Source organism: Charadrius vociferus, unplaced genomic scaffold, assembly GCF_000708025.1.
Source record: "Charadrius vociferus isolate BGI_N301 unplaced genomic scaffold, ASM70802v2 scaffold272, whole genome shotgun sequence".
Taxonomy (NCBI): domain Eukaryota; kingdom Metazoa; phylum Chordata; class Aves; order Charadriiformes; family Charadriidae; genus Charadrius; species Charadrius vociferus.
In genome coordinates this window covers 2,219,381-2,233,185 of record NW_009647421.1, presented here as the reverse complement: position 1 = coordinate 2,233,185, position 13,805 = coordinate 2,219,381, and the positions used below count along the sequence as shown (strand labels likewise).

At 35.9% G+C, this 13,805-nt stretch overlaps 1 protein-coding gene across 1 annotated transcript in view; it reads right to left on the bottom strand.

The window, feature by feature from the left end:
• Positions 1-13,805, bottom strand: part of MAN2A1 (mannosidase, alpha, class 2A, member 1) — a 219,436-nt gene that overhangs the window by 35,264 nt on the left and 170,367 nt on the right. The window contains exons 13-15 of the mRNA XM_009880484.1: positions 7,165-7,330; positions 4,974-5,204; positions 4,742-4,864 (exon numbers count right to left, since the gene is read on the bottom strand). Of these exons, the coding sequence (XP_009878786.1) occupies positions 4,742-4,864; positions 4,974-5,204; positions 7,165-7,330 (520 nt within the window). The remainder of the gene's footprint in view (positions 1-4,741; positions 4,865-4,973; positions 5,205-7,164; positions 7,331-13,805) is intronic.

Sequence of the window (13,805 nt, the reverse complement as noted above, 5' to 3'; positions counted from 1 at the left end):
TTCTTTCTGATACAAAGAGTGGAGTTATGATGTATACTCCAGTTCTCAAGGATGCCTGTTGCTTCCTGGTTGTTAGGCAAACAGGAAAAATGAATTAAAAATACAGTACTGAGAGAATAAGGAAGCCTCCTAATTCATATTTAGTGCCTAGAAAAGCACTAATCCTAAAAAGTGATTTCTTGACAGTCACCTGGAGGCATACTGAGTTCAGAACCTATAAAGAGATAATTTACCAGCTTTGCCACACTGAAACATTTCAATGAATCAAAATTTTAAGCAGGAAAACATCTTTATGCATTGAATGTGCCATTATTGTAGTATCATTGTAAAGATCCTTGGTGAGATGCACAAAGGTCTGTGAAATGATCCTGGTGCTGGATCTGAAATGTAGACACTTTTGATGTGAAAGTCTGACTAAGAAGCTGAAATAAGCCTCTTACTACTCAGACACAAGCCACTTTCCTTTCTAAGTGGAAAGAACAAACAGTGATAGAGTTATTTCCAAAACTGATTGGACAAGGCCCTGGTCTGAATTCAGTATTTATTCTGCTTTGAGTGGGAGCTTGGACTAAATGACCTTCCAGTGTGAAGGACTCTATGATTGCGCAGACCTTAAATTAGGAATAAAAAGTTTCATGTCTCATATCCAGCGGCACTCTCAAGACTCCACTTCTAAACAGTTAAAATGAATAGTCACTCTAAAATCTGTTCCTCTCAGCTCCACTGGAATGAGTTCCATTGTACAAGATTCAGCAGCCTGTTGTGGCAGGTTTTGTTGAGGTTGGAAAGCAGTATTTTCAGAATCAGGGTAACAGAACTTTGGGTCAAAGGGTCCAGAAACCATTTTTCAGTACTCATATTCAAGAGAAACATGACAACCTCCCCTTGAAGGAAGGGAAAGAAAAGCAAGCTAGAAATTTTAAGGGAGAATACTTGGAGAAAAGCAATATCCCATAGCTCCATAGGATATCTCACAATACTTGGCATCAAATCGGGTACCAAAATGCCAAGGGGAAGATACAATTGGACTGATGCCTTCACTGAAAGGTTTATGGGCCTGCATAGAAGCAGGCATGGCATATTGCAGTCTGAAGGTATGAAGCATGGGCAAAAGCCTTTCCCCTTGCAGTCAAGGGAAGTGCTACTAAACATCTTCATGTGGCCTAGAAATTTCTGGCAGTGCAGCACACTAGTGGTGTGGAAGTCAAATAAACCATGCCCAGAGGAAAGTTTTCCAATACAGTTCGAATTGCTTTTGATATGCCTGAGATTTTAAAAAAAAGCTCAAGACAAAGCCTTCAAGAAACGCTGCTTCTCAATAGCAGATTACCCTTCATTTGGCAGGGTTTGAGATTAGACTGGGGTTTGGCAGGGAATAAAAATCAAGTACTAAGAGCTCTTGAGAAATGTGTTTTGAAAATTACGAGGAAGAAGAGAGACAGTTGTCATTTTAATACTTTTGTCTCTAAAACCAATGCCACCAATATGTGGGGCAGATTTTTAGATGACAGATATGATGCTTGAGGAAAATACATATCACCAAGGAAAGAACAGACACTTCACAGGCTGCCGATTCTTGAGTATTATGAGCATCCTCCAGGTAATGGTGCCTTCATACTTGTCTTTTCCTGTTACCACGCATGCAAAAACAAGGGAAGCATTAAAAGGATGCTATACTTGAAAGAGGATCCTCTGCCCTTTTGAGAGGGAAGATCTGAAGATGGATACAGCAGGATACTCTAAATGGACAGTCTCTCTCCTTTTGGGGAGTGGAACTTCCCAATCTCACTTACAAAAATGCAGAAAGATACCATTATCTTTCCTTAGGTTTGAGGGCCAAGCATTTAGACAACTCAGACTGTGTTCTCTGAGAAGTAGAGGCAACAGGCAATCCCGACAGATTAAAAAAGGACATGTCACGAAAAAAAATCTTCTTGAAGCTAATAGCAGCAGCTGCAGCTGTAAAAATCAGAGATCATCATCAGCAAAGGAAGTCCAACCATGGAGACAAAATATGAAGAGGACTAAAGGGGGAAAAGCTCTAGCACTAGAGATCCAGCAGGATGAAAAAAAAAATAAATCTCTTTTCTTATATTCTGTTAGTAGGTAAGTATTTACAGCAACTAGTAAATACATGCATGCATAGACACAGCTGTCTGAGGGAGAATCACAATTTCCCAGTCTGGGTCTACCAAAAAAGTCCTCTTTGATTCTGAAAAATTGATTTGTAAGACAAGAAAATTAACTAGTCACATTGATCCCACAAACACTTAGCATCTGACTCTTTGGAAAAAGTTGTTTTGTTCTATTCCTTATTGATACTGAACATGGCTAGTAAGTAGGTCATCACATATTGAATTCTCTTGAATAGATAGAAGAAAATACAGACAGTTAAGTGTTTCAAAATTTATTGAACACCGATTTTTCTTTTTTCCCCCAGACCTAACAGATTTATGGAGTTGGCCATCCTTCATAAAATCACAAGATACAAATAAGTTTTCCCTTCACAGGCAGGATACTTTCATTTATAGTTGTTGTGAGGTCCAAGGCAAGTCCCTTCCTTCCAAACAGTCATATATCACATGATAACATTGTCAATCAGTTAAGCAGCACTGACATATTAAAAAATTAAGATACTGCCTGTCTTTTTCCGTGGTACCTTGCTTTTGTTCTATTTTGCAGAAAATACAAAGACATGGTAGGAACACTGCCTTATCTCTAGAGCTGTAGCACGGAGCCTCTGCTCTGTATCATTGTCCTGGACTTCACATCGATGTCCTGACCTGAGGCTGCCAGTGAACTACTTTCATGCTTCAAAAACTGCAAGGACAGAATCATCCATGGTCAAGACCCTATGCCTTAACCACAGAGACTGCTCTTACTGGGGGCTGCCTGGCTGCACAACAGCAATGTTTGCCATGGTGTCAGAGAGCCTTAAGTCAAGTTACAAAGAGTTGTCGGTATTCAGTGTACCTTTTATTTAATACTGTGTAAATCACTGTCATTAACCCAGGTCTCTGCTGATGACCAGTTTAGCGCTGGTACTAGAGGCTTACCACTTCTTAGCAAGAATGCACTCCTTGCAGTACTCCAGGCTGGTTTTTGGTCAGCCATAAAGATAATTAATCCAAGGAACCTCTTGAAAGATCCAGATCTGCGTACATTCTAGTACATAGACCATCAGAAAACACTCCTACTGATGACCAGAGCTGCACTGTATATGTAAAGCATTCTGAACTGACATGGCTTTAAGTAGTGGCCTGCAAATGTAGCATGTTACAGCACCAAGTTTCCAAACTAAAACTGGGAGAAGAACCCAAGACCAAAAAAGGCTATATAAATATTATAGTAAGACAGACAATTAAACTAGATGAAGAAAAATAATTTCTGAGTATTGCAGAACTTAAAAGAAAGGAACCAAAAGACTTATCAGGTGACAAAACAACCAGCTAACAAAGGCAAAGAAAATGTTTAACTATACTCATACCAGAGCAAAATGACCCAACATCAAATGCAATTATTCTTTGCAAATTTTGCAGTAATACATAGGGTGAATGGGACAGGAAAAAAAGACCACCTAGCCAAAACCCAAGAAAACTGTCTGTATTCTATCCTATCTTGACTCTGCACAGGGACTTAGAAAATGTTAGTCAATCCACCTCACACTGAGAACCCTGAACAGATGGCATTTCTTTTAAGACAGAAATCATTAATTCAAACTGTTTTAGGAACTATTATAGATTACATGGTTATTCCCAGTGGGACAACCTAATGAATGTTATTAAAATGCAAGCCAAATGAGCCTTATGGTATATTTCTGAAGCAGAATTTTTAGAAGTATCATGATTTCATTTTTATTATATAAAAAGTTACAAAAGCTGAACATGCCACCCTTTTTAATGTTAACTAAAAATTACTTTAATTTCATTTTTCATAAAAGTTCATTATGTACCTTATTTTCTAACTGTGCTTGCAGGCATGTGACAGATGACTTCTGTTCAAACCATAGCATACTGCTATCTAGATTTGTCCACTTTATTTTTATACAGCACATAATTCAAAAGTGTAGTTAAAATTACAGTTAACAGTTAAAACTGTTAAATTTAGTGAATATTGGTTTTATAAGCAAAAGACAAAGGGGCATCTAAAATAAAATTAGGTAAAGTGTCACCATGCAGCTGATGAAAGGTAAAAATCAAAAAACGTTAACTGATATTGTTCAGGTATTCACAGATCAGAACCACTGACATTTTAAAATTAAGTGAACCCTGTTGAATATAACTGATGTGAACAACTAGGAGACTAAATACACTAAACGGTTTTAAACTGCCAACTGACAGACCTCAAAACCTGTGCTTCTAGAAGAGACTGCAAAAGGGAAACGAAACTGTTCTGTGCACTTCCAGACTGATTTACATGTGATTACCCTTGCTTATTTCCTGAAGCGGTAAACATAGAACTCCCAGTTTGGATTTCTTGCAAGGTTAGCAACTTATTTAAGTGTTTTGGTGAATCATAAATAATCTGTATACTTTTACACTTCCAAATTAACGCTGTGTTTTTACTCAAACATAGGGTTATGAAGTATGAAGTTTTGCCAATCATTTCAATCACTGATGTCATTATTTCTAGTCACACAGCTGTATTTCAGTGTTGGGGAAAAATAGCTCTTCCAATCTGTATTTGCAGAACGTTTCAAGTTACTTCAAGATTAGAATCTCTCTGCAAATGGAAGACTTACCTTGGCGTCTCCATCTGGTAAGAAGAGATAAGCTCCACTTTTATCCCGGTTACTTGTAGTTCCATACCAAGCAAACTCAACCTTCATCTGATGATTTTTACCATCTTCTTTGGTATTTATTTTCTAAGGACAGAGAATCATACTTGAAATAGCTGACACATTTAGGTTTCCAGGAATAAAACCAGAAGTTCTTAAAGTAAACCATACAGTTGTGAACTATAACGCTACACACCTCCAGTAATCCAGACATTCCAGACAACCACAGTTTCATGTAAGAATTTTCTAAGATTATATTATCCACAGAATTCTGCATCTCTTTTATCTTGAAAAGTCTGTCTGGCTTCTCCTGCCGACTATTTCTCATGTATATATTATAGTCTGCTAAAACTGCTTCTGAACTCTGAACCTCCAAAAGCTGGTAAACTCCAAACCCCAGAGGTGGTAGGTGCGCCACAAAAGAGATCTGTTGGGAGAAAAGAAGAGGCCATCATTAAAAACATCAAAGTATCCACTTTTTATATTAAATTTATGCTCAGAGTAACTCCTTTTACTTCAATTATTTTAGGATGGCTGATTTTTTTTCTACATTACAAAAATGAATATGAAATTACAAATGGCATTCCCAAATTAATAGCTGAAGCATGTTAAGAAGAATTAGCAAACAAAAATGCCTGCATTGCTAGTTTGCTTAGCATCAAGATCACTGTTATAATAATGCAGTAATGATTCAGAATCTTGTTAAAAAACAGTGTTAGCTGTGATGTGCAGTTCTGAGTATATTTGCTGTGCAATAAAGATGCATGTATCAAATGTGCACAGACCCTACTTACCACTTAAGTCACATTTAAAAATCCACAAATTTAAATAGCAAAATATAAAGCAACTGTCTCATTTTCAGTCTCTGGCTATTTAGGAGCTATAAATTAATCTGCACAGAAAAGCAATATACAAGGTAGATCTCCAAAGCAATTTGCTTAGAATTTGAGGTACAGGTATGTAATTTTATTTCTTCTTCTCCTTCAGACAATTAACAGTGCTAATTATTGTACTGGTTTTGACCAGGATACAGTTAAATTTCTTCACAGTACCTCATATGGTGCTATGTTTTGATATCAACAGTGTTAATAATACAGGGATGTTTTAGCTATGGCTGAGCAGTGCTTACATGGCCTTTTCTGCTTCTCACACTGCCCCACCAGTAAGCAGGCTGGCGGCACACAAGAAGCTGGTAGGGGACACATCTGGGACACCTGACAATAACTGACCAAAGGGATAGCCCAGACCATACGGTGTCATGCTCAGCAATAAAAAATGGGAGAAGAAGAAGGAAGAAGGGACATAGTGACAGTGTTGGTCTTCCCAGGTAACCATTATGCATGACGGAGCCCTGCTTTCCTGGAGATGGCTGAACACCTGCCTGCTGATAGGAAGGAGTGAATGAATTCTTTATTTCACTTTACTGACATGCGCAGCTTTTGCTTTACCTATTAAATTATCTTTATCTCAGTCCTCCAGTTTTCTCACTGTTACCCTTCCAGTTCTCTCCTCATCCTACTGGGGGCAGTAAGCAAGCAGCTATGTGGGGCTGTGCTGCTTACCAGGGCTAACCCATAGCAGTTATCAAAAATTATCCCTTTGAAGGACAACTGAGAGACACTTAGTGAATTATCTTCACAGGAAGATATCCTGAAACAAGTTCAACTTGGCTTCCAAGTCAAAAAGAATCAGACTAAGAAGGTAAGCTTGAAAGTAATACAGTACTATTTTTTATATATGTATATATACACACAGTACAGCACTACTACAATACTACACTAAGAATTTAACAAAATACAGTTTCTGGTGTGTGGTCATTGAGGACCATCTTCTATAATGATGTATAATTCAAAAATTCTCAGAAACTTCGTTTAAAACCAAAAGCAAGAGGTGGACTCAAAGTCATCTGTCTAGCTTGAGTACAAGAGTAATCTAGGTTACTATCCAAGCCTCTATATGTAGAAGACAAAAAAAAAAAAAGTCAGAATCTAACCGCTTAAGCCATTGGACTTACAAAAACTTCCAGATGTAGTGCTTGAGCACACACAGACTGTGTGAAAGTTTGTATAGACTACCATTTGAAAGAAAAAGCAGCTTTGGAAAGTTGGGGGAAAAGTCCAAATCCAGTTTTTTCTGTTCACACAGCTGAAACTGACCCTTTACATGTAATACACTATATCACAAAAGTTTAATAACTTATTAGTTTAAGAAACATTAATGCTAAATATATATATCTATCTTTTTTTCCTTAAAATGACTGAATTAATAGCATGATCTGCAGAAGACAGAACTGTCAATATCTGAAGTATGCTTTCCATTTCCTTGAACTGTGAAGCGACAATATCTGTCAAAAAATACTTTAATGCTTTTTACTTAAAGTAGTATACCTGATATGCTTCATGTGATACTGTAGTTGCTCCATCCCAAACAGCACTAATCTGGACGGTAACAGGTTTTCCCAAAGGAGATAATATTTTAACTCTGGGTGAATTCACATTGACTGAAACCACTGAAAATCGCTCTTGTTCCATAGGATTATATATCAAAAGGTATCTGCAAAAACATATTTGCCAAATTATCATTTCGCAAACAAGATTCCTCCTTCAGGTTTAATATTATTGCACATAAATTTTACATACAGAGTGCTAAAACAATGATAGAACAACAGGTACATACCACAACAAATAAAAATGCAAAACATAACCAGGAAACAATGGATATTTAACATCAATTCTTGGCAGATCTTCTTTTCTTAACGCTATTATTTTTCCAAGCAATTTTGAAAACACCTTACAATAAAAATACATCAATTTGTCATCTCAACTGCTAAAGAATTGCTATTAACAGTTGCAAGCACAATTGAGATATTTAAGGGCATATTAAATGTACTTTTCAGGCTGAACTATTGAATTCTTATCCACAATTGCTTTACCTTTAACATAATTTAGAAACAATGAAGGAATAAACAATGAAGGAAAACCTGCTGTACGTACATATATCTGATATATATTAGTTAAAGCACTCAGTTTCTCTCTGCTATAAGAGAAAGTTAAAAATTATTTAAGTTATAATTTATCAAAATTCCCTACGGCAACTGTCCACATATACATTGAAATGTTTATTAGGTACATATGGAATAACTAATTTTTATGTAATCTTACGGCTGTTCTTCCACTTGATCACAGATTATGTTACTAACGAAAACAATCAGCCCTGAAACTGAATAGAGCAACTTTATTAGCCTATATAATTTTTTTTTCATTACAGGCTTGTATATTGTAACATATAGAAAAATAAAGTGATACCAGAACATCTGTCCCTCATACATCTGTCAGACTATCATTGTAGTTCTTGTCTTTTCATTGCCAAGCTCAAAGAATATACTATTTTCAACTGTTCTCTGAAGTTTCCCTCTGTTCATTTCATCCTTTAAAAAAATTGTCTTTAACAATGAAAAATGTTCTTGCCAAAATTTCTCATAACTTCTTAGATACATACACAAGAGAACCAATATTCTATCTTCAACCTCCTTGACCCTTCCCACGGTAAAACACAGTTCACTTCATCTTTCATCAGTTTCCATGATATCCACCTCTCACTTATCAAATCACTCCTTCAGCATTTCTTCTAAGTAGCTTCTCCTTATTCTCTGCTCCATTTTCTATGTAGATTCCTCAGGGTTTTGTCAGTGGTTTTCTTCCTTTTTATTTCATGTCTTAACCTTCAAAGTCAACTAGCACCTTCACAGATCAAACCACTTCATCTAGAATGGTCTCTTTCCACCCAAACCATAAATCTCATTCTGTAACTCAGGCCTTTAACTTAAACATCACCTATTGCTTTGAATCCCTTTCTACAACCTCACATTCTGACTGTAAGTTTTCCAGGTTCCTTAACTATACATTTAGATGCTCTGTGCTCCACTATTCGCTAGCCTGGCACTACGTACAGTACAACTAAGGTCCTGCTAACAAGTTACTTACATCACTGAACCTTTTAATCTTTTCTGTTTTCCAACATTATCTCTAAACAGACTGAGGGTAGCCCGCCTCTAAACATGAGCCAGAGAAGAGCGAGATCTCCCTGGCACCATAAAGTCTGGCAGGCAGTGGACAAAACTGCTGAGACGATACTTTGGAAATAATGAAACAGCAAAATTTCAGGGCTGAGAGGCAGCAGCACACTGTTTATAGAGTTAATATGGGAGTACAAATTTAACTCATCCTTATTCTGAGAGAGAGGACTTCTGCACAATTTCAGTGTAAAGTCAGAGATGCTATGTTAATCCACCTCTAAACTACAAATGCAATACTGACATAAAAGGAGAATTCTTCCTCCTTCCCCATACTGCTGAGAAATCTCACCTACTCTCTTTCCATCCTGCCCTTTGATTTTTTTTTGCAACACTACTCTAATTTTAACAAATCCAGCTTTGCTCTATGGACACTCAAAATCCTTATGAACACTAACCACACTACGATTTTCCCCTTATCTTTTCATTGGGTCCCTCTTTTTTTTCTGCAGCAAACTTAGGCTATTCATCTTCAATTTCATAGCACTTCACTACTACCTTATTACCTCACAATCAGTAGGAAAGGTCAACTCCAACTTCTCATTAATTGAATAAACTAAAATCACAGGCTATATTAGCTTTTTCAATCAATGACCTTTGGATTATCTGCCATACATAGAATAAGCTTCCCATAAAAAATTTTTTCCTTTTAACCCCTTAGATGAAGATTCCTGTGCTGAAGTATTGTTAAATCACAACTTCTGTTCATAACAACTATTTCCCTCCCATATTTGTGCATCTAACTCTGGTCTGTTGCCTTCTAGCATAACTAAAAGTGCTTTGGGATTCTCTATTTTGCCCTGTTTACTGTTGAAGACTCCTATGAGACAACACAACAGTTAACTGTAGCCTTGGTCAGCTTTCGGAGTCTTTAAGAACTTGTGCATGACTTCATGAAAGCCGCCCCTAGACTTGGGTAGTCATTTAACACTTCTGCTTAACTGAAGTTGTCTTCTTTTTGGATAAGATTTTAATTTACATGTTAACGTAATTTTTTTATAACAGTTGTGCAATCAAAACCAAACTAAACCAACACTACTCTCAGTTCCTTAAAAAGCAGGATGACAAAAAAAAAAATAATTAGTGAAATACTTTAAGAACTCCTCATATACTGTGAAAGAATGTAAGAACAGTGTCAAAACCAATACAGATCTAAGACATGATTCAACACCAAAGCTCAGAACAAATCATCATTCTCATCCATCAACAGGACATTACATGAAATGTTTTATTCTTTCTATGCAGTGGAATTCCTCAATTTTTATGCCTCCAAGTAAAATGCTAGTTTTTGCTTATGATTCATTTCTAGTAATGCTATACATGCTCATTAAATTTAAATTATCTTCCAAACAAAGAATATATTAATGTAAAAATATTTCCAGAAACTTTTTTCACCTTCTCATTGATATAAACATGTTTCACAACTTTAATTAGTCACATGACAAATTTACCCATGACAAAAGACCTTAGGAACTGCCATATTATCATTATATTTCACAAGACTATTTTTTTTATATTTGGATAAAACAAAGCTCCTGTTGTACCAAGGTACATATATTTTATACCTTCTTGAATGAATGTATTATAAGTGCATTAAGTGTATGCAGAGTAATAAGGCAGCCAGATGAAGCTAGTAATGACAGGACAGATTTTCAGAAGTTGAAATGCAAGAACACTAGATGCTAGCATTTTGGTTTCAAATTTCATTTCAGCAAGAAGAGTATTTATAGTCTGTAAGATATAATTCTTGTGCATATACAAAAGCGCTGACTAATGTAATTAAATCACATTACTTCTGAAGTACCATTCAATTCCCACCCTTAAATAACATCCCACTATAACTATTTTAAATTCTATACGAAACAAAAGAGCTACACTTTACTTAAGCTGTATCATTACAAAGAACGTCATCCATAAATGTACAACTGCTTAATGCATTGTGGCTACATTACACATAAGCAACTTGAAAATATTTAAAGGTTTTCTATTCCAGATTTTAAGGCAAGAAAAGGATATTACTGTCTTTCAGAAGCAGCAATTATTTTCCTTTTCAGATCACTGGTCTTTGGCAACAGCACCAAAAAAAACTACAAAAGCTCATGTTTTGTCCAAATAAAGACGAAGGGTTTTTAATAACTACTGATAAAATTCAGAAGAAAAATTGCACTTGAAATACTTTAGTTTAGAAACACCATTAAGGCCAAGTGTCAGCCATCATTACTTTCTTTTAGTCATGAAATCAGACAATTCTGAAGCTATTTTAATATAAACTGTATTGAAACAAACAGAAATCATATAACTTTCTACAGATAAAACCAGGGCCAGTTTACTCACACAGAGACCATATATTCCATCTGTGCACTGGGACCAAGAGTAAACTGCTCTCTGCCCCTCAAAAAATTACTAACAGGTGCAGGTTTGAGCTCTTAATCCTAAATTGGATGCATCTCTGATGTGAAAATATTTGCAGTTTCAGAAAAGCAAATCCTGCCACCTGCTTTTCAGACACTTTGGAAAGACATACCTTGAATTTTTTTACCCTGTACTTTTCTGGGTCTCTGAAACCCAGAATGAGTATCTTTTATTCATACAAGCATGATCATTTTCCCTATATAACCTACCATACAACATTAATAAACTCTTCTACTAGTCACATACATTCAAGCATCAAGGAATATTTAGACTAGTCCTTCCTGTAGTAAAGATTTCACTTGCTGTGAAACATTTTCAGCCAGAGCTGAAAAAAGTCAACCTCCATTCTTATTTCAAATACTTCCTTTACTAACTTATCAAGAAAACTCGTAAACTGGTGTATCTATATTCACAGGCAAAATGTGAATAAAGCTGATTCAGATCTCTGACAACTTTAATCCTGGTCTCCTAGGAGAACACTATTGCAAATTTTCTTTCTTAAACTGCAAAATTACAGTATTTCAGACCACTGTTCTTTTTGTTTCACTGATGTGAGTGAACATATGGGCATGCTACGTATTGCTACATGACACATTTACTGGTAACACCTGCAACACGTACACCATCTTCTTTTAAAGTTCATTCAATGCTGCCTGCACAAGCAACGCCTTCAACTACCATGAGAAACCAGAACTCATAACTAGTAAATGCCAGAGGATCATCAGTGAAAGGTTTATTCAGACAACCACCTATTTAAGACACTTTGACTCACGACAGCTCAGGACAACAGCTTTCATTGCTTAGTGGAGGACCTTTATTCAAGTTTGCTTTGAGAACCAATTCCTTCAGCCACTCTAGCTCAGACTGATCAATTTTACTAGAATCTCTCTGACAAACCTTCACAGGCAGATTAGAGCATTTCCTGTTATAACTCATCAGAACCAGTTCTCTGGGCACACATGCACAATTTCAATGCAAAGTTACATATACAGTAACTTCGACGCTACTTCAATTCTTTCCCTCTTCTATTACACAGGTTAAGCTAAAAAACAGCTAAGTGGTGAAAAAAGCAAAACTGCAAACATGTGCTACGTCCCCCGAAGAAAAGACTTCCATGATTCTTGCATTGAAGCCCAATAAAACATTCAATAAGACACTTATTTTCCTCATTTTTTAATACAGAACAGAACTAAAAGTAACTGGATGACAAAAATTACTCGAGTTATTTAAAAAGCTCTCTGCTTGCCTTAGAGGACCATGGGAAAAACCTTCGAACAAAAACTAACCGTAACAACTCCTTTTCTTAAGGAGAAAAACTCTGTTGAATATTTACTCAAAACACTAAGTTAAAAAAAAAAAAAAGTTCTATCAAGTTACTTAGTTCCGTTCAAACCTCTTACGGTTTCTCACATAACAGTCAAGGCTTCCTAAGTCAAAAGTATGACTAAAGTGATATTTTAAGTACAGGTCCCCTCATGCACTTTCTCCATATCTGGCCAAGTTTGCATGCATTTCTGCTACGAATTACTAAAGATGGAAAGAGACTACAAAATAATTGTTCTGAAAATAAATGCCATATAAATGCCACATATATAACTTGAAATGTCCTTTAATAAACATTTTTTTTTAAAAAAAACAGGCAGTCAGGATATCACCTGAAATCATCTGGTCATGCTGCTCCTCTGGTTCTACAAAAATTAGACATATTGTAGTATCTCAAGCCATGTTCTTAATACTCCCTTAGGAATAAGACTAATAAAAGCCAATTTTGCAATCTCATGATCCGGACACTCTCCTTGACAGCAGATTAATGTCTTTTTCTACAACTGTTCTATCAGTTACTAAATAGAACTTTACAAACTATGGTTCACAGCATTTCAAGACATCTTTCAGTCCTATTAAAAATTTATTTAGGAAGAAAGTTAGGTAACAGAGAAAGCTTTGGACAATGTCATTCAAAATCTCATGCATGAAAATCATGGGATCAACCCAGTTTCTGAAGGTATTCAAGTCTGATTTATGTTTCTTTTAAAGAAAATTTGTCTCTGCAACTCTTTTTTAAAATCATCCTCATTTCCCCCTCTGCCACATGAATATTTATCTCTCAAATGTAAAAACTTCTCCTAATTTCACCAAAATTACACTTTTTCTAATAGATGTTATTCAAAACACTGAACTCTCAGCCTCTGAGTATCAAAACTCAAGCTCACAACTTTCTTTTAATAGTGGCAAACCCTACCAAAAAAATAAGAAAACAAAGAATGTGGAAATCAATTTGTCTGTTAATTTTGAGTTAAAAAGTTCATAAGCCCCTGAGGAATTATTTAATACATTTTTAAGAGATAGGCATGGATACTTGTCCAATAATCCAAAAATAATTTTCCTCCTAGTTCATATTCAGAAAGGAAGCAAAAACTTTCTATTCAAAAAGAAAGCAAACCCAGTAATAGCTGTAAGATGCAATAATTCTGCATCAGAGATTTTTTTTTTTTCCAGAAGAGAAAATACCCTTCACTGTCAAGCCATACCAACTGATTTACAGAA